Below are 22,008 nucleotides of genomic sequence, written 5' to 3'. Positions count from 1 at the left end.
CAATGTGTCCTGAATCTAGACTTCTAGTTTGAGCTCTTGGCTTGGATCAGGTGTCTGCTGTGGGTATCCCTGCACTGCTTTTTTATTTTATTTTTTTTTTTCAGGACACTGAATCTATGGCACTAGCTTACCCTTATTATCCAATTCCTGCCCTGATTGCCTGGACTGAATATCAAATTTGTGATCTTAGACTGGGAAGAGTGGTAGTTCTTTCATATTCCCATTTCCCATTCAGTTGGATGGTCTTAAATTGATGAATTGTCCCTTTTACTACTTTATCAGAAGATTTATATAATAATGCAATTGTTTTTAGAATGTTTAATTGAACTAACTTTTAAATCCACAGAGTTTAGGTTTCTTTTTTCCCCTCAGGGGACTCTTCTTTGGTGATAACATCAAGTTTTAAAGTTCTTATTCTGCAAAGTGCATTTTGTACTTTCATTTATATCCTCCTCATCTATTTAATATAAATTGTCAATTTTATCAGCTTCCAATTGGACAAAAGTTTCTAATAGTTTCCTTTATTTCTTTTACTTTTTTAAATTAAAAAACAAAACAAGACAAAAAAAACCCCCCAACAACCCTTACCTTCTGTTTTAGAATCAAACTAAGTATTGATTCCAAGGCAGAAGAATGGGGGTTGAATGACTTGCCCAGGATCACCCACTTAGTACCTGAGGCCACATTTGAACTGAAGAAGTCCTAACTCCAGGCCTTACTGAGTCACTGAGCTACCTTGCTTCCCCTCTTGATACTATTAATGTAGTTTTCTTATTTTAAGAAAAGTTGATTTTAAAAGATCTTTATTATTTTTAAAAACTAATTCATTTTTTTGGGTTTTGTTTTCAATTTTCAAGATTACTTTTAATATTTAATGGTGGTTTTCAAATTTGATGGCTTTCTAGGTTCTTTTAGTTGCAAGTTCAATTTGTTTATTTTTTTCTTCTTTAATTGATATGTCTTTAGAGATATAAAGGACTTCTTTGGTTATGTCCCCCAAATTTGGTATGTTGTTCTCACAGAAATTATTTCTGTGTTTTCTGACCTACCCATTTTCTAGGACTGTTGTAAACCTTAAAATTTCTTAGACTTATGAATGTTGGAAATTTCCCCATTGGGAAATTTCATACTTGAAAAATTTCCTACTGATAGTAAGAACTCTATTGGAATGTGAAAACCCTTGGCATGGGAGGGTCCTTCTCCTCCCTACTTAAGACTACTTTAGGACAGAAACCTTTTGCTAAACAATGGAAAGGGCTTTGACCTATGCTTAAGCATAGAACAGGAAGTTCTTTGAGTCATGATTGATTTTAGAATTGATACAATAGAGATACTTGGAATGACAGAACCAGGTCTTGGAACTTACAATCTCCACCCTACTCAGTCTAACAGGATTTAGGAAGGGCTGCAGCAAAGATCAAGATTTAATTATTTGAAAATATGACCTTCAACAGACATGTGCAAAGGGGGGCAGACGTCTGGGCGGTCCTGGGTTAACCTAGAGCCACCATTGGCACAGGGGAGACATGGACAGTGATTGGTAGATGTGAGAACTGAGGGGAGGGGACTTAGATTGCTGACTTAAAGATAGCGGGGTCTGAGGACAGGGGAGGAGGTTTTGCTCTGAGAGGTTTTGCTCTGAAGGAGTCTGAGAGGAGAGAGGTCCTGGAGGGAGAGCTCCCGGAGAGGTCTGAGAGGAGGGCTTGCTCTGAAGGAGGCTGGAGGTGGAGGCCCCTGAGACTGTTTCTCCATTTTGGTCACGTGAGTAATAGGGACTGATGTCTTTTCTTTGCCTCAGCTATCTAAGGCTTGGGCCTTTTGGCCCAGCCTAAGCAGAGGGGGTATTTAAACCCTATTCCCTTCTCTCCCCTTTCTCTCTCTCTCTCTCTCTCTCTCTCTCTCTCTCTCTCTCTCTCTCTCTCTCTCATACTTTTCTTCCTCTTGTTTGTAATTAAAAACTCCATAAAAGGTTGACTGCTGACTTGAGTTTTCATTTAGGAATTACATAGCTGAATTCCTTGGCGACCTTAAATTAATATATACCAGTGTTTTAAAGTGATTTCGATATCACACTGTGGTGGAATATCCAGGGCAATATTCTACTTGCAACATCAGGTGCTAGCAGTATCCATTACAGCACTTGCCAAGCACAGGAAGACAGTGACAGTGCAGGCCCACAGAAATCTTTTGCATAGTAAGGCAGAGTTCAGAAGTGGCAGTTCTCTGGCACAGTTGGCACATGTAGAGTGACTAGCAAGCAAACTCAGACCTTAGTAATATTAGAGGAAGCAGTGCTGGTAGGAAGCAGCAAGCATGTGGGCCTTAGTGACAGAAGGCATAGATATGGGCAATAGTAGGTAGAGCTGTAGGCCCCAAGTAACTGACAGCAAAAGGAAGCAGACAGAGGAGGCAAGCATGTCAACTCATTTGTTCTATAGTGCTTCTAAAACTACACCCAGTGATCACTATAGAAACCCTCTGCTTGGAGTAACAAGGGGAGGCATATGAGAGAACATATCAAATTTGGTGGAATATAGTTAAGAAAGTACTTTATATTACTAGAGACTTTCATCAATAAAAGAGAAAGAACAGATTGATAAATGAAACATGCAACTAAAAACCCCAATATCTGAAATAAGAGGTAGATGAAAATGTCTACCCTGCCCTCACAATAGTGGGACAGTTCCTCAAAGGCTTCTCATGGGATGATTTTGTATTTCTCCCTCTTCTTCTATCCTCCTCTCCCCTACCTGCTACATTGTTAATGCAGTTCCCAGCAAGAGGGAGGCTCTCATTGCTGGACCAGGGAATATTAAGTGGGTAAAGTTAGTAGGACAATTCTTCCAGACCTGTGATGAGGATTGGTAACTAGGCACATGATATAATCATCTTCACTGCAACTTTGATATTTCTGGTGCTGCTTCTGTTTATGGTGACCTTTTTACATAGAGTCCCAATGTGAACTGCAATAGTTTGGGATCACATAAAATGGAATTATTGTTTATTCTGTTTTAACTATGCTGTTGTTTTCTTTCTTTAGTGATACTTGCAAACAGGCTTCTTGAATATTTGAGGTCAGAGTTGCCCAAAATCCACCTTAAAGTCATTTAAATGGTAGAAGGTCCTTCAGAACAGAGGTGTCAAACACAAGACCTATAACATTCTTGAGTGTGGCCAGTGCTGGATAAATTGTACATGGGAAAATATTTAACAAAATATAATGTTAATATTTTTTTTCTACGTCATACGTGGCCAGAAAGTATGCTTATGTACTGTTTACTGGCCCCATTTCTATTTGAGTTGGGCACTACTGCTCTGAAAGACCTTAAGGACCTTACCATCATGGTATGTAGGATGAGAGCAATATCATAATTCTCATCCACATGCAACTTAAGACTAGCTTTTCCTTAAGGTATTAAGTTTTCCTTTAAAGGCAATCTACAAAATTTGTTTGGTTCAGGATGTTCCCTGAGCCTGTTCAGGTGGATTCTCATTCACCTGAATATAAAACAGTTATAAGGAACTTCTGGTACACTCAGATTTTTGTCTGGTCAAAATGGGCAATTCACTCAACTGAGTAAGCTCAAAGTATTTTCAAGGCTTATCCATGTTGAATATCCTCTTCTTGCTTTAAGTAAATCTTCTGATAATTGCTTAATGATCAATTAAGTGTCTCATTTTGTTACACTATCAAACCTAAACCATCAGGGGCCTGGACTGATGCTGGTCCAATTAAGAATATTAACCTATTCCTAGTTTTGACTAGAAGTGTGTATGTTGGGCCAAATTCCTTATTTTGTTTGAACATGTTCTGAAACACTTACCAAAGCTGCTTAAAGGATCTCTTTCTTTAGATGTAGCTAGCTGAATATTTAAAGTTATTACTTGATCCTTTTTAGAAAAGGCCATTAAAGAAGGTATTCCTAACAATGACATCATGTCAAGTCAATGAGTAATAATAAAGTACCAATTATGTGCTAGGCACTATGCTAAATACTGGGAATGTTAAAAAACAAAAAGTTTTTGCTCTCAAGGAACTCAAAGTCTAATGGTAGACACGCGTAAACAAGACAAACTGAAAATAATCAACAGAAGGAAGCCATTAGCATTAAATGGGATTGGCAAAATCTCCTTGCAGAGAGATGGTGGGACTTTAAGCTAAAATCTGATCACAAAAGCCAGGAAGATGAGGGAGAGAATTCCAGGAATAGGGAATAGACAATGAAAATATATGGAATTGGGAGATGGAGTGTCTTGTAGGAAGAAGAGCAAGGTCAGTGTCACTGGATTGCAGAGTACATGGAGGAAAGTAAGGTGTAACAAAACTGGAACGATGATGGTGAAGGAGTTAGGTTTTGAAGGGCTTTGAAAGTCAAACAAAGGATTTTATATTTGACTCTTCAGATGACAGGAAGCCATTGGAGTTTATTGAATATGTAAGGGGAAAATGAAGGAAAGCAAAAGCAGGACTGAAAAGGTTTGCAGGAGGGTCTGGTCGCATACACAGAACTGAAAGAGGAGTTCCAGAATCTGGGCAAGGGATAAAACAGATAACCTAAAGGAACGGGATGTCTGTTGTTCCTATACACCAAGGAGAGAGGAGAGGTTACTTCCTGTTGGCCATTTTGTCTATGCCTAAAGGAGGTAATTGACCTTTCCCTACTGAACCTGGAGTTTCCTGTATTTCCTGTTATTGAGTTTCCTGAGATAATTTCTTTCCCTGTCTCCAGTTACCATCTCCTGAGATCCTATGAGCTTCTATATTTCTGTGAGATCTTGACTCTGTGTGTGTTAGAGCTGCCAAGATGCAGGGAAATTGCCATTGACAAGAGTCCAGCCATCTTGGCCCTTAGCCTCTGACCTACAAGGGTGAACTCCTCACTGTTCTATCTTATCCTGATAAACTGTTTACTAGTCTATAAATAATTTGTGGACCAGTAGATCAGGGTAGTTAATTAATTTGGTAGAGTGAGGCAGAGTAGGAATAGTGTAGCCTACAGATCTATGAAGATGGTCCGTGAGGTCCCTTAGTGGATTTTGGGTGGAGAAACAAGATTATTAAGTTTAGGGACACCTTTTCTTTGGTCCTCATCATTTCTCTTTACCTTATTATAAATAAATGTATGAAAGATCATGAATCATGTAACCATGGAAAAATATTCTAAATTAATTAATTAAACAAAATGAAAACTAAATAAATGTATTTTACTGTTTAACAACAAAAAGTCAGATAGCGTTTAACCTTGTAAGCCTGTTTCTTGGGCCTACACAGGCCTGAAGCCTAGTTGTTGAGTAATATACTAAACGGTGAAACCATCAAGACTACAAACCCATCTATTCATCATATTCACCTATTTCAACAGGAAGGTTACATTGTCAGATCTGAGCTTCAGGAAGATTGATTTAATAGCTAAGTGCAATATGGACTGAACTGGAAAGAGATGTGAGGCAAGGAGATAAATATGAAGGTTACTGCAGTAATCCAGGTATGAGGTGATAAGTATCTGGACCACAGTGATGACAGTGTTATACATGAGAAAGGATATATACAAGAGGGTAGAACCAATAGGAATTGGCTAATGATTCAAGATGAGGGTAAGGAATCAAGGATTATACATAGTCTTGTGTCACTAGAAGGATTGTAGCACCCTAGAAAGTAACTAGTAAAGTTATTCCATGAGAAATGTCATCAAAGAATCAATAAACGACACAACTAAGAAAGAAGACATTGTAAGAAAGACAATAATCTGGGAGACAGTAGCTGGTACAAGCAATACTGGCAACCTTGAAAAACTAAGATAACAAAAGAAGGTTTACAGTGTGTTGAGCTTCTTTTAAAAATTGTATTAAATGATGCATGCAGTAGTTTTCATTTAGTTGTATATTTTTGGGATTATCTATACTGATAAAATCACAGATCCATCAAAGTTAGAAAGCAAGTAAAAAACCCTTAAAGTTATGTAGTGTTATATAAAAGAAAGTGCTTGAATTGGAATTAGACTGGAATTCTGATTTTGGCCCTGACATTTACTAGTTGTGACCATTAGAATCTAACACGACCACTCTGAATTAGTGTCTTCATTTGTAAAATGGCATCCTCGTTGAATATCCTCCTCTGGTAAATATCTTCTTTTTATAATTATTGAATGATCTATCAATATATTATTTATCATTTTGCATTTATTTATTTCACCAGAATGAATTACTTCACTATATTGTTGTATTAATCAAATGGAAAAAAATGCACTTTACAAAACCATGAAGTTTAAAATAACTATAATCTGCTGCAAAATTATATTTGTATGTAAAAAGGCAGAGAAAGATAACAAAGACCTACCTGATATTTACCAAACCGCCCTCCAAAAAACTAACACCTTATAATTTATTTTGGAGCAGAATAACCTACAAAAGGATGGGGTAAAATAAAATTTCAAATTATAAAGCCAGCACAAAAGATCTATTGCACTAGTGTGGAAGTGGAGCACAAAACAGCACATAGCAACACACCTTACATGTAGCTGAATCAACAACAAAGGCTTCTGGAACTCTCAGCTACAGATAGTAAAGGGGGTTAGACAACTGCCCAAAGAGATTACACTCTTGCTGGCTCTGGGTGCCAGATTCTTTGTCATATTGCCCATATGTAGTGAGGAGAAGGATTAGCACACACAACACTTGTGGCCACAGGGGAGTTAGGGACCCTGGACACAGTTCCAAGGGGGAAGTTACTCACAAACAAGAGCACAGGCCAGGAGATATTAAAAACACCTTTACTTACATTATACTACTTTGAAAGAACTGTAAGCAAACAGATCCCCAGAGCCAGCTCTGAAGGCAGCTGCATAAAGAACCTGAAGCTTAGAGCCCAACTTTAACAGTTTTTTAAATTAAAATAAAAAGCCTGGAAAATAAGCAAATAAGCAAATTTCAAAAAGTGAAACAATACATGAAGTTATTTTAGTGACAGGGAAGACAATACAAACTCAAAAGAAACCTGAGTCAACAGTCAACATGGCTGCATCCAAATTGTTCTCAAGCCCCAAAAGAATTCACTGAGCTCAAAAATGTTTTAAAAATCCAAATAAGAGAGGTAGAAGAAAAATTGGGAAAAGAAATGAGTGATACAGGAAAATCATGAAAAAAGAGTTGTGGAAAAGGAGGTACCAAAATACAGAAAAAATTAATATCTTAAAAAACCGAATAGGTCATTTGGTAAAAGAGGAACAAAATCCACTAAAGAGAACTCCTTAAAAAGCAGAATTGGCCAAATGGAAGATGATATACAAAAAATGCACTAAAGAGAAGAACTTCTTAAAAGGCATAATTGGCCATATGGAAAAATAAAAGAGGTATAAAAGCTCATTCAAGAAAATTATGCTTTAGGGGGCAGCTGGGTGGCTCAGTGGATTGAGAGCCAGGCCTAGAGATGGGAGGTCCTAGGTTCAAATCTGGCCTCAGACACTTCCCTGCTGTGTGACTCTGGGCAAGTCACTTAACCCCCATTGCCTAGCCCTTACCATTCTTCTGCCTTGGAACCAATACACAATATTGACTCCAAGATGGAAGGTAAGGTTTAAAAAAAAAAGAAAGAAAAAGAAAATTATGCTTTAAAAATCAGAATTGGGCAAGTGGAAGCTAATGACTCCACGAGACATCAAGAAACAATCAAAATCAAAAGAATAAAAAAAAATTGAAGAAAATGTGAAATATCTCATTGGAAAAACAACTAACTTAGAAAATAAATCTAGGAGACATCATCTAAGAATTATTGAACTACCTGAAAGCCATAATCAAAAAAAGAACTTATATATTATTTTTCAAGAAATTATCAAAGAAAATTATCCTGATATTCTAGAACCATAGGGGAAAATAAGGAAATTTAAATAATCTTCTGATCACTTCCTGAAAGTGATCCTAAAAGATAACTCCCAGGAATATTATAGCCAAATTCCAGAACTCCCAGGTTCAGGAGAAAATACTGCAAGTAGCCAAAAACAAACAATTCAAATATAGGGGAGCCAAAGAGCCAGGATAACATAAGATTTAGCAACTTCTACATCAAAGGATCAGAGAGTCTGGAATATGATATTGCAGAAGACAAAGGAGCTAGGACTTCAACCAAGAACCACTTATCCAGAAAAACTGTGCATAGTTCAGGGTTAAAAATGAGATTTCAATGAAATAGAGGCCTTTCAGGAGTATACATAGATAGAAGGCAAGGGTATGATTTGAATATGATGGGATATTAAAAAAAATAAGAATGCATTAAGAGGGGAAGGGAAAAACAGAATTTTAAAAATCCATATTCATATTTAATTAAACCATGTAGAAAAATAACTGCACATAAAAGAGGCATAAGGCTTCTATAGTAGAGAAGATGGGGGAAGTGGGGAGGAGAGCTTGTGAACCTTTATACTTATCACAATTGGCTCAGTGAAGGAAGAATATCTAGAATATATATATAGAAATATAATTTATCCTACAGGAAAGTGGGAGGGGATAAGAGAAGTAGGTCTGCCCCAAAAAAGAGGACAAATTGGGAGAGGTGATGGTTAGAAACTAAAAAAGGAGAAATAGGATGCAGAGGAATGCACAGTAATCATAATGGTGTAAGAGTTTTTTTTTTTTTAACAAAGTCTCTCTAATAAAGGCTTCATATCTCAAATATATAAATGAGACAAATGTATACAAGTTATCCCCCCCATTAATAGTCAAAGAATATGAACAAGAAGGTCTCAAAGTAATTAAAGCTCTCCATAATCATACAAAAATGCTCTAAATCATTATTAATTAGAGAAATGCAAATTAAGACAATTCTGAAGTTGCCTGTCAGATTGACTATCATGACAGAAAAGGAAAATGACAAAACTTGAAGGGGATGTGGGAAAACATATACTAATGCACTGTTGGGGGAGCTGTGAACTGATTCAATCATTCTGGACAACAATTTGGACTTATGCCCAAAGTGCTATAAAACAATAGTAAATACCCTTTGACCAGAAATATCATTTCTAGGTTTGTATTCCAAAGAGAAAAAAAAAAGGGGGGGGGAGGACCTATGTGTACAAAAAATATTTAAAGCACTTCCTTTTGTAGGACAAAGAAATGAAAAGTGTGTGTGTGGGGTACTATTAATTGGAGAACAGCTAAGTTTTAGTATATAATTGTAATGTAAATACTATTGTGCTATAAGGAGGAGCTCAGAAAAAACTATAGAGACACAAATGGAAGCAGAGTGAAATAAGTAGTGACAACTTTCAAAGGACTTGAAAAGAAATTTAAAAAGCCATCTTCCAACTTCCAGAGAAACAACTGATGTAGTCTAAATCCAGACCAAAACAAACTTTTTTTCACTTTCTTAATTTTTTTTTAAAGTTTCCTTCTACAAAAGGCTTAATATAGAAAAATGTTTTATAGGTTTGGACATGTGAAATCTATATAAGATTTTTTAGTGTCTCAGGTGTTAGGGAGGAAGTTTGAGACTCAAAATGCTTTGAAAAATGTTGGAAATGATTTTTCATGTAATGGGAGAGAAAAAGCCGATGTGCCATTTATTTTTATATACTCATTATTATTAGAATAAATCTTAATTAGATCAGTGGCTAAATAAAACTTTTTGTAAAACCTGATTTAGACATGCCTCACTTTGCTTTCATTATTGAACTTGAACTACTGTGGGACCAGCCTGAGGCAGGACTAGCCCAGAATAAGAGATTAAAATTAAGAATATGGTTTATATGGAACAGAGAAGCTAACTGGTGCATGCGAGGAATCAAATTCATGAACTTGAGTAGAATTATAACCAAGTACATGCTTAGACAACTGTAATAACTTGTAAATAGGTCTACATACCTTCTCTTTCACCTATCTAACCTATCCTCAGCCAACAAAATGATTTTCTTAAAGTGCATGTCCAACCATCCCCCATCCCCCCAAACAAATTTCTGTATCTCCCTAAAACCTTTGGGATCAAATAAATTAGATTGTTTGGCATTCAAAATTCTTTGTAACAAAGCCATCCTCTTTCCCCCCTTCCCCACTTCAGTCTTCTTACACCTTATTTCTTGCCATATATTCTTTCAATCTGAAGACAAGGCTTTCTTGTTGATATGTGGGAGACTATAATATTTTCTCAGATTGTTATGTCTAGAATGCTCTCCCTCCACATTTACACTTCCTGGCTTCTCTAACCCAACTAAAAACCCGTTTTTTACAGGAAGCCTTTTCACACCTCTTTTAATTCTAGTACCTTCACACTCAATTATTCCTAATAATCTGGTGTAGTTCCAATTTATCTTGTATATATCTTGTTTGCAAACAAATATTTGTTCTGCCTGTTGTTTCCCCATTAGATTGTGAGTTCCCTGAGGGCTGAGACTACCTTTTGCCTCTTTCTGCGCTCCTAGCACCTGGCATAGTACCTGGCACATAGTAGACATTTAATGTTTGTGGAATACATTTGGGAATATGTGAAAAGGCAGAGAAATTTGCCTCCTTAGGGGCAATCCAAAATGGAAGTTTCCTCCAAAAAGTTCTAAGGTAATCATGGAGGAACTAAGAGCAGCATTCAGATACAGTCTCACATTCATCCAAATGATCATTAGATATGGATCTAAGAATCATAGGGTTAGAAGTGTAAGAAACCTTGTAAGTCTAGTCAGAGATCATAATAGTGCTATTTGACACCAGGCCTAGTATATAATCCACAGCCTCAGCCTTTGATCTAGCACAGCCTCAAGACACAGGCCTGCCATAGCATCATAAAGCAATAAAACATACTTCATATAGGCAATATATTTTAAGTTATATCTGGTTCTCTTATCCCCCATTTGGCTCATCCTAGCCTCTTTCTTTCTCTGCCCACTTCTTCTATTATGTCCTTTGGAACCCCTTTTCTATTATTAACAAACTCCCCCTTTTCCTAGATCTCCTTTCCACATGTTATCCATCTATTGTCTTGTGTTCACTGGAGCCTGGATCTTTCCAGAAGATTACTAGTCAATGGACAGACTCTTCAGTGTTACTTCTTTTGTCAATATTACCTAAATTGATTCAAGGGGATAGATTTAAGGGGGCTGTGAAGATTGAATTGTGCTCAAAGAAGAAAGGGTTTCTGAATGATGATACCAATGGGGAGCATGGAATATGATGACTCTTCACTGAACTCACAGCTTGGGCTTGCCAAGATCCATGAGGATTCAGGAGGATCATCTAATGATCATAGATTCTGAAAGACAAAAGGTCACAGAAACTTGATGGCCTGTAATGTGTGTAGGCACAGACTTATTCAGGATTTATCTATGACTTTGGCAATGAAGGGATTTCATCTAGGACTTTGGGCACCAAGAGTTAGTGGCGGATTGGTATGTTGCTGTTTACAAATCAAAACAAAAGAATTTGCAAAATGTGTGTACAGTGGTGGGGAGAGGAAGATGAGAGTGAAACAAATTCAGATAAATAGCAAGAATGGATGAGACAGATAGAGGTGAATAGCAGCTTTTCTGAAGTAAAAAAAAGTCCAAATTTTCTCTGATTTTTTTAATTAAAAAAAAAAAAAAGATTTAATTCCCTATTGGGCAACCCATGAGAGGATAAAGATTCTAACTGGTGTCCAACATAATAAACAAAGAAAATATAAGTTTCCTAAGGTTCTCCATAAAAGAGAGAACCTATAAATAATCAAGTAGGATTTGCAATTAAGGCTTATGAACACAATAAATTCAATTATTAAACAATGACAATTTACTGATTGTATTTTACAGGTTAAAAACAGGAAAAAAATCTAGAAATTAATTTTAGAGAAATGGACTTTAAAATATAATATTTAACAGCTAGATTTCCAATCAAGATGCTTCTCCATTATGATTTCTAATGGCTTTTGGTAAATAATTTATAAGAAAATGGAATCATATGAACAGTACCAAATTAATCACCAAAATGTAACTAAATAACAAATAAATTTGTGGTCAACTTAATAGTTGCTCAAATAAGGATGCAAAAAATGTTACCCAGCACTGATACCTTCTAAGTCTGAACTACACATACTATGTGTTACTTGAGTATGTACCGGTACATCCCATGAACACATGCAGAACTACAGAAACAAATATAGTACTTATAAAATAAAAATTGTAGTGTTTAATCAGTATACATAATCCTCTCAAATTAAAAAAGAAAAAGTTTATGGTGGTGAGAAGGTCTCATTTTAAGATAAAATAGAATAAGCAACCTGATCTTTCTCATGTACAGAACTTCAAAACATCAAAGGAGCTGAGGAATTTCATGTGATTTTCTTGATATGAAATAAAAAAAAACCAAACCTCACTTTTTCCAAGGCTGGATGAATGTTTTCCTTTCATTGTAAAAGCATCAAATCAAATGGACAATATAGTATTTTACTCTTTTTTTTTTTTAGGTGAAAAGAATACTTCACATTCCAAATAGGAAAAAAAACCTCTAATTACAATGCAGGGTATGCAAGTGTCAAACCATACACAGTGAGATGCTCCCAAGTATCTTAAAGTAAGGGATTCTTAGTGAATCCTATGCTAGGTAATATTCTTGCTATTTTTTTAAACTTTCAAATAATTGATTTACTTTATATAAATTCATGGAAAGGCCAAAACAGGAAATATGATTGACACTTAAGTGTATATATGTAAAAACAAGCATTATCAGAGATGCCCTCACACTCAATACTATTCTTGAGGGATGGATAAAATAGGAATGGTATGGAAGGTGAGGCAGATAGCTTCTATTCTGGCAAATGCCTTTTAAATACCTCATTCCCCACATGTGATATATTTCTAAGAATAGAATAGAGAGTGTTGGTCCCATGGCTATTTTTGTGTAATATACATTGTTATCCCTTGCAGACCTCTAACAGGTTATAAATAAGAATGTGAATTGGTCTAGTTAATAATAAGAAAAGAGAAATCTGGCCATAACCTATTTTCTAATTTGTAACCTATTCTAGTTCAAGGCACTTAAAAAAAAATCTCAGTGCCTCAGTTTACTAATCTGCAAAATGAGAATAATGCTTATTTCTTTACTTCAGCAAAGTAAAGATTACTGAATAGCTTTTGAGCTCATTAGAGGAAAAGCACTGTGTAAATTATTTATCTCTTAGGAAAAGTCTTCTAAGGCCTTATAATTTTGTTTGTGTCTTAAATTTTGTTATTTCCTGGAAAGCATTTTTTAGCAGTATTTCATAAATTCACTTTTTTTGGTATACAAATGTATTATAATTCTAATTATTTTTTAAAAGTTCTCTCATGCTACAGGTATACCTAAAAGAATTTTAGAATTTTGCAGGGGAAAAGAACTGAATTCAAATATTATTTGTGTGAAACTACAAAGCATTTTTAATTAAAAAAAATGGAAATTTGCCACAGTGTCTATATTTATCTGAAGAGTAAAAAGAAACACATTGTCCTGGAAAAAAATAAAAACAACCAGTAACACTGTAGAAAATAAATGTGTTTCTTAAGTTATAACCAATGAAGTTTTTTTTAAGTAATGTTTCAAACATTATGATAATAAATTATACAGTAGTTAGACATGTTTCTTTTTAAAAGCATTAGTTATCTAAGTAAGTTAAATTCAACAAAATCTAAATATATAATTAGAATAGTCTCAGTGTAACTGTGGAAATTGTAGATTTTAATTTAAAATACCACCTTTTACTTTTTGCTGATACATAAATAGGCCTGTACACTTTTAGGTGTGTATATTTAGTTAACTAATTAGATTCCATTGGATAATTTATCTTTATACTTAAATATAATATAATAGTCGTTACCACAGTGGTCTTTCAAGTCTTCCTCATTAACCATTCTTGTGTGTTGCCATATAGAATGCTATCTGAAAATTTGAAATTAACTTATTTAGGTTAGGACTGAATATTTTAAAAAATAAGGTGCTTTTAAAATACAAATATTTCTTGCCCCAAATAAAATTGAAACATACTTAAACCTGAAACCTCCATGTCTTAAACATATTGAATTTTAACAAGCATCAATTTTGTGCCATTAAAGTTCCTTCAGAAGTTCAGATTGGATCTAAATTTGGCTTTGCAGCATTATCTTGCTCATGTTTGTACATGAAAGTTAAAAGAAAGAGGGCAATATCCAAAGATGACCAATATGCAGTATGTGAAGTTACAGCTGACCAGTATCGGCTTTCCACAAGGCCTTCTCTGAGTTCAAAATCAATCCTGTGATCCAGTTCCACTAGAAAAAAAAATAAAAATCATAATTTTATTAAATCGATTCCTGTAGATTCTTATTAAATGAAAAACTGAAGATAAAATAATAGTTAATTATAGTGGATTTGAAAACTTTTAATCTGAGTTTCCAAACTTTCTTACTCCAATATAGGCCCCCCCAAAAGAAAATAAACACAAAAAAAATTCATACTGTTAAATGGAGGAGATACCTTTTATTAGTCAAGAGAAAATGATGGTAAAGGAAATGCAACAAAAACCACTGACAATTCATTTGAAATGAAGAATAGGTGGAATGGTGAGGGACAGAGGGCGATTTCACTCATTCAAATTTCTAACTTTCAAAATTCCCTTTAATTCTGACTTTGACAAATACTTAACAAACCAAGGCTTCAAGGAAATTTAATTAGATTTATTTCATTAGACCTATAAGTTCCTTGAAGGTAGGAATTATTTGATTTTTTGCCTAAATGCCTAGCACATTTAATAAATGCTTACACTGATTTAAGAAAACTTTAGGAAGGAAAAACTTGGTTAATGGAATTTTAGTCTGTAGTACCTCTTTCTGATTTATACGATACTTTACAAAGATCAAAAATTACAAAAACTCACATGATCTGAGCAATTCAAGTTTGCTCTTGGTTTAGATTGTAAAGAATGTTTCAAAAGCACGAACTGGACAATTATAAATGTAATTACTGGTTTATATATAATACATATCACACAATTATTTGTGATTAAACCACTGTGTGATATAACATTTTATCTTTTGTTTCTTTCCAGGGATAGGGAATTGGGAAGGCATATGATTCATCAATTTACAGGTCAGTAGCCTGAACAGCAGCAAATATCATTACAGCCTTTAAAGATGTCAACATGAATATGAAATAGCACATCTTTTTCAAAGGATATCTGTAGATGCTTTAAAATACAGGTCAATTTTGAGGCTAGACCTACTTATTTTTAAATCTCTGATTTGCTTTTAGCTAAGTAAAAAAAAAAGAATTCTCAAGGTATAATAACTGAAATTCAAACAGTACACATTCATATATGGTGCTGGGGTTAGTTTTTCCCAATCTCTTATAATTTTCTTGGAGATCTGCAATGGTTTAGGAAAAGGTGTGTGTGGGGGCGAATTAATAGAAAATGGGAGAGGATGGATGGTCATCAATCCTATTCATAAAAATAAGAGTGCTAGATGAAGTATACTTTTGGGACAAATGGGAAAGAACAAAAGATGGAATGGGACCACTGGAGGTATAGGAGATTCATCAATGAAATCCTTCTTAAGGAACAAACATTCTTAAATGTCACTTGTGCAATGTATCTTCTTAGTTTTCTAAATATTGTATTTAAATATTTCATGTTAATGTCAATGAAAGGGAATAACCTTCCTTATCAAAATAAGTTTTATTTCACTTGATCTTGCTCTGTATAACCATGCTGCCTTGTTCTAAAATAGCATGGTTTTTTTTTTTCCAAATCCTTGCTAGTATCCCTGTCTTTTGAGTTAGCTTTTCCCAGCTGTCTCCACCAAAGTTGAAATAAGATAGTCAGGGAACTGGATTGGCTAAGATTGTATCTACTGAATGACTTCTCGTTTAGCACCACTTTAAAAAGTCTAGTGCTACATGAAAAAGTGTTCTAAATCTCTTATAATCAGAGAGATGTAAATCAAAACAACTCTGAGGTATCACCTCACACCTAGCAGATTGGCTAACACAAAGGAAAATAATGAATGCTGGAGGGGATGTGGCAAAGTCAGGACATTAATGCATTACTGGTGGAGTTGTGAACTGATCCAAGCATTCTGCAAGGCAATTTGGAACTATGCCCAAAGGGCACTAAAAGACTGCCTGCCTTTTGATCCAGCCATAGCACTGTTGGGTTTATACCCCAAAGAGTTAATAAGGAAAAGACATGTACAAGAGTATTCATAGGTACACTCTTTGTGATGACAAAAAATTTGAAAATGAGGGGTTGCCCTTCAATTGGAGAATGGCTGAACAAATTGTGGTATCTGTTGGTGATGGAATACTATTGTGCTCAAAGGAATAATAAAGTGGAGGAATTCCATGGGAACTGGAACAACATCCAGGAAGTGATGCAGAGTGAAAGGAGCAGAACCAAGAAAACATTGTACACTGATATACTGTGGTACAACCAAATGTAATGGACTTCTCCAGTAGTCTCAATGCAATGTCCCTGAACAACCTGCAGGGACCAAGGAGAAAAAAACACTACCCACAAGCAGAGGACAAACAGTGGGAGTAAAAATACTGAGGAAGGACAACAGCTTGACTATAGGGGTGGAGGGGATACGATCGAAGAGAGACTCTGAATGAACACCCTACTACGGAAACCAATAACATGGAAATGGGCTCTGGTTGAGGATGCATGTGACACCCAGAGGAATCACACATTGCCAATGGGAGGGGTGGCGGAAGGGGGGGAGGAAAAAAAAGGTGATTTTTGTTTCTAATGAATAACGTTTGAAAATGACCAAATAAAATAATGTTTAAGATTTAAAAAAATGAATACTCTTATTCTTTGCTAAGTTACTTCTGGTATTCCTAATAGTTGGGAAAATTAAGAAAGTCAATTGGGTAAATATTTGATGCTCAAGGAATACATTTGTACTCCACGATCATCAGATCCTATGGGGGTATTTATGAAGTAGTTTCTCCCCATTAGCCATACCTTATTTTAAAACCTACTCCATTGGGAAATCAATTATTTTGACAATTTGGTCTGAAAGATATTTCCTTATCTCACATAAGTTAAAATGTATTAAAATACATCAACATATTGGTCTGAAAACAATTGTAACTTTCACCTGAAATTAAGTTTGTATAAAATCAAAGAGTTGTCTTTATTTTTTTTAAACCCTTACTTTTCATCTTGGAATCAATACTGTGTATTGCCTCCAAGGCAGAAGAGTAGTAAGGGCTAGGCAATGGGGATTAAGTGACTTGCCCAGGGTCACAGAGCTGGGAAGTGTCTGAGGCCAAATTTGAACCTAGGCCCTCCCATCTCTAGGCCTGGCTCTCAATCCACTGAACTACCCAACTGTCCCCAAAGAGTTGTCTTTAAAAGTGAATATACACACACACAAATACATTCCTCCCTAAAGAGAGCTTCATTTCTGTGATAATTATTCAGGGACAACTTTTAATTGGGCCAATGTAGTAGTATTTGAGATCACTGTATAGAAATTCATCTCATAAAGGTTTTGTTTTTTTTTTTTTGGTGGTCAGTTTGGGAGGTTAAGTAGCTAAAATGGTTAAAGTGAGAAGGCAAACAAGTACACAGACTCTCCCTGAAGCTCAGTATTTCTATTTATCACCTAACAATACAAACAGCACGCAATCAAGTTACCTCCTCATGGAAGGCACTGACTCTTTATTACATGAGGGAAAATACCATACAAGTTCATTCTTTGAATAGATTTTCAATGTAACTATATTAAAACAGCATTATTGGCATGGAGAAATGTAATTATTTTTGTTAGTTAAAATACCATTTTAATAATGATTGCTATTATATAAAATGGTCCCATCTATGCCAAGGTATGAACTAAAAATAAAAAGCAAACTTCAATAATTATAGCAATCAAATAATAGTATAAAGATAAGCTAGAGTAATAATAAGGAAAAATAACATAAATAAATAAATAAGGAAAGAACAACAACAAACTGGACTCTTGTCATAGGTGAAACAAAACCCAAGATAGAAAATGAAAAGAGAACAGGTGGGAGAAAAAGGAAAAAAAAATTGAGACATTGGCTATATACATCAAAATTTTAGTTTTAGAATATACTTTCAAAAACCTGAACAGCTTCAAGTTACTTTGCTACAAGTTATATCCTTCTCTTAGTGTATGTATTTAATAAACAATTATGATTTTGGAGGCTTTCAGAAAAAGGAACCTCCCTTACTGGTAACATCAGAAAATTCATAATTTTATTCTGTATACTCTGCACTACATTTCTAGGAAAAAGAAGTTATGGAAGATGACAGAATGATTCCCGTAGTTTGAAATCTGTGAGAAAAAACTCACAAAGCAATTTACAGTGCGCTTTTAGCATAGTGTTGACTGTTAATATAGCCTTTGCTGATTCTGAGACTGAAAGTTAGGTCAGTGTTCAGATTCTGTATAATTGTCTGGAATATTGTTGAAAGTAAATATTTTTGGAGAGTATAAACTGACTCTATCTTGTTCTACATTGGCAATTTTGCTGTATATGACCCTTAAATGAACTGAAAAACTGGCTTCAACAACTGGTATCCTTTGGTGTCTTCTTTTCTCTTTTCAGGATGAAGAGTTGCTGACAGTAGAGGATTCCAGAGACCTTTCCTATCCTTCTCTCTTGTCTGGCCTGATAAGCAAATTTCTTTTATTTAGTGAAATTAGTTATACTAAAAAAAAAAAAAGAAAATTCCCTTATTTAAAGAAATGCAGTAGGACCTCATTTTATGCAACCAATATGTCTAAGACCTTTTGTGTAAATTGAAAATTGTACACAACAGTGAACTCCATTATTTAATAAATATTTCTCATATTTATATACCTAGACACTTTAAGACTTTTCTTGGTCTTATTTGAGCTACTAGCACCACTACTTTTGTATTTTGGAGCCATAACTAAATACTGTTAATGAAACGAAGAGAGGCACTGCTCTGATGCAGACATGACTTGTTAGAAGCAAGAACTCTGGACAAAGACTGATGCGGGAGCTAACGATTGGTACAAAATGATGTAATGACACTACTAACACTTCTCCAGAACAAGAATAAGCATGACTGGCCAATTGCTATGAGATTTTATGTGGCTTGGAAAAATAGCATGGATTTAAGGTATAATTAAAAATACGTATTTTTCTGCCTTCACTTTTTACCTGTGATTGCATATCCCCATGAATTCACATGTGTTATATTCAAGTAAATAAGGCCTTTCTGTATAATTTTTTCTTTGCATGGCCACCTACATTTTAATGAATAGCCATCTTTCTTTTTCTTTATTACTTGCTGAATTGTAACTGATCTGGTAGAGACTGTCATACTCTTAAGTGTAGGTAAAACCTGTTTCATGATATACACTGGCTTTAGATAGAGTTGATTAGAAAATTTATGTGACAATACATATAGAAGCACAAGTTTTCTTATTGTGGAGAATCCTTCCCTAAAAAGTATATTATAGTATTATATATAGTTTATTAAAGTATTAAAATAGAAAACTGTCAGGATACATCCACAAGTGCCCACAAGTCTGCTGCAATATAGCTGGGAGGAAATAGCTATCTTCCTTCATAGAATGTTACTAATCAAGCTGAATGTAAGAACTGAAGCAATCAAGTCACTGAAAAGGAGATAATCTTTTAAAGTAGACCAAATATCTAGATTTCACAACAGACACTAGTAAGATTTGATAAACTTGAAAGGTTTTCAAATTTCAAATATCTAAGCTTCAAGTCGATGACAACAAAAAGACAACAGAAGTTAATCTTCAAAGAATTACCCACATTGCTTGGGAAATTGAATGCTTTTGTCTTGTCATATTAAAAAAAAAATCCAAAATTAGTACTTAAGAATGAAGACCTGGAGCAAGTGGAGTGGGCAGATAGAAAAAAAGGAAAAAATAACCTATGATCATAGTTTCTTAGAAACCCAAGAAAAAAGATAGAAGGAAAACTTGTTTTCTCTGATGATCAACAGATTTGTAACATAGAGCCTAAGTGACAACATAACAAAATATCTAACAAAGATAGGATGACAAGTTTATCTATGAGCAAATTGAAGCTTTGGTTAAAAAAATAGCCAGAAGTCTACAAAAAGAGAAAACAACTATAGTGAATATGAATATGTTACAGATAGAACTAAATTACTATAGTTGGGCCCACATTTAGAAAAATCCATGAATGACAGAGAACTTGGCTTGACAATATAGTACAAATGAAAGAATTTACAAGAAAGACTGCTGGAGAATATATTAAGTTTTTAAAAAACACAATGACATACTATATATTGAAGATTATTCACTACTGTTCACTGTTGTAGAAAAAGCAAGGTTAACTGGAGGTGGCCTTTAGTTTTATCAGACATTATGGAGTTTCTATATAATAAGATCTGAGCCAATTCTCATAATATTCAAAAATCTGCTAGGTGATACAATGAATAGAGCTCAAGGCCTAGAATAAGGAAGAATGGAACTCAAATTTGGCTTTGATAATTACTAGCTTGTGTGACTCTGGGCAAGTTATTTAATCTCTGTCTCAGTTTCCTCATTGGTAAAGTGGGGATAATAATAGCATCTATCACCCCAAGTTGGTATGAGAAAAAAAATATTTGTAAAATGCATTGCAAATATTAAAGTGCTATTTAAATGCTATCATTATTTTAAGGATCATTTAATTATAAATGTGTTTTGGCAGAGATTTAAGTAACTGGGATTTGGAAAATACTATAATTTTGAATAAAACTGCTTTTGTCAATTGCATGATATAACATTAACTCATCCTGAATTTCAGATTTACTTGTAGTGTTCATATTTCCAATGAAAGAAACTTAGTAGTTTAATTCACTAAACCACACACATACTTTCAGATAAGTTAAGTAACATATGAAATTTTCTGCATTGCAATTTATAACTGTGGAATAAATTACCTAGAAACTACTTGGACTTACCATTAGCTATAAAATTCATGAGTTCTTTTGCCAAGGTCTAGGTGTGTATGTTCTGAGTGCTGCCACTGCCTTATCCTGCACCTCCCTAGATTTTAATTTTAGCTTTAGATCTTTGATTTCTTTAGTAAGATTATCTATAATGTCATTTTTCTTCTCAGATTGCCTATATCTTTTTCATCTTGAAAGATATAATTTGCTACACATCTGAGTTCATCCAGTCCCATTTCATCACAATTCGGACAGTTACTCCAAAAAAAAAATTCCAGACTATAGGGCATGTATTCTTTACAAACTTCCCTCAGATGTGGTTTACATTCCTATCTCTGCAAATGTCAAGGCCATCCCTTTTTCTGCAGATTCTATCATCTTGTCTAGGAAAGTGGATGAGGTCTCTCCCACTTCCTGCCTCAATTTCTCAAATTTTGTCCATGTTTCTGGTCTCTTTAGAATTATTCTTCATGGTCTCAATAATTGCCTCTCTTGCTGTAATTAAATCTCTGTACCCCACAAAAGAATTATTTCCCCAACTGGGGTTCTGTAAAGGGCATTTAGATAATGTGGGGTTCCTATTAGTATCTTCAATGATTTTCTGTTTCATTAATTTTTGACATCCATAATGATGTCAAAGTCTAGATATGTTGGATCATATAATTTAACCATCCTCTTAAATTGTTTAACTTGTGAATCTTGAAATTTCTCAGACTTGTGAATGTTAAAAATTTCCCCATTGGGGAATTCTCCATTGGAACAATTCCCTACTGGGAACATTCCACATTTGGACAGTGAGAACTCTACTTGGATCAGAAATGGGAGGACCTCTACTCCACCCCTACTTAAGACTGCTTTAGGGGAGAAAACTCCTTGCTAAACAGTGAAAGTACTTAAACCCATACTTATAATGAGGCAAAAAGTTCTTTAAGCCACGCCTATTTTTAAAGTAATACAAAGGGGGACTAAGTACCTATTAAAGGTCAGGCAACTTGTGAATTTACAAGGAGCAAAGAGGTCTGGAGAGACAGGCTCTAAAGAAGTCCCTTGGGACTGACTCTGGCTGGAACTCCCTCTGGGGAAACTCTGTCCCCTTGAATCCTCACTCGAAC

General features: G+C 34.9%; 1 protein-coding gene across 4 annotated transcripts in view; it reads right to left on the bottom strand.

Moving 5' to 3' along the window:
* Positions 1–11,719: 11,719 nt before the first annotated feature.
* The window catches only part of DDHD1 (DDHD domain containing 1), a 184,916-nt gene continuing 174,627 nt past the window's right edge, over positions 11,720–22,008 (bottom strand). For 2 of the 4 annotated variants that reach the window (XM_007473240.3, XM_007473239.3), the window contains one exon: positions 11,720–14,231. In XM_007473240.3, the coding sequence (XP_007473302.1) occupies positions 14,160–14,231 (72 nt within the window). In that variant the 3' untranslated portion in view covers positions 11,720–14,159. The remainder of the gene's footprint in view (positions 14,232–22,008) is intronic. The other 2 variants (XM_003339498.4, XM_003339497.4) reach the window with 1 other exon arrangement.

Source organism: Monodelphis domestica, chromosome 1 (assembly GCF_027887165.1).
Source record: "Monodelphis domestica isolate mMonDom1 chromosome 1, mMonDom1.pri, whole genome shotgun sequence".
NCBI classification, from domain to species: Eukaryota; Metazoa; Chordata; class Mammalia; order Didelphimorphia; family Didelphidae; genus Monodelphis; species Monodelphis domestica.
Note: the sequence above shows the minus strand (reverse complement) of the source record. Positions and strands in the feature narration are given on the sequence as shown.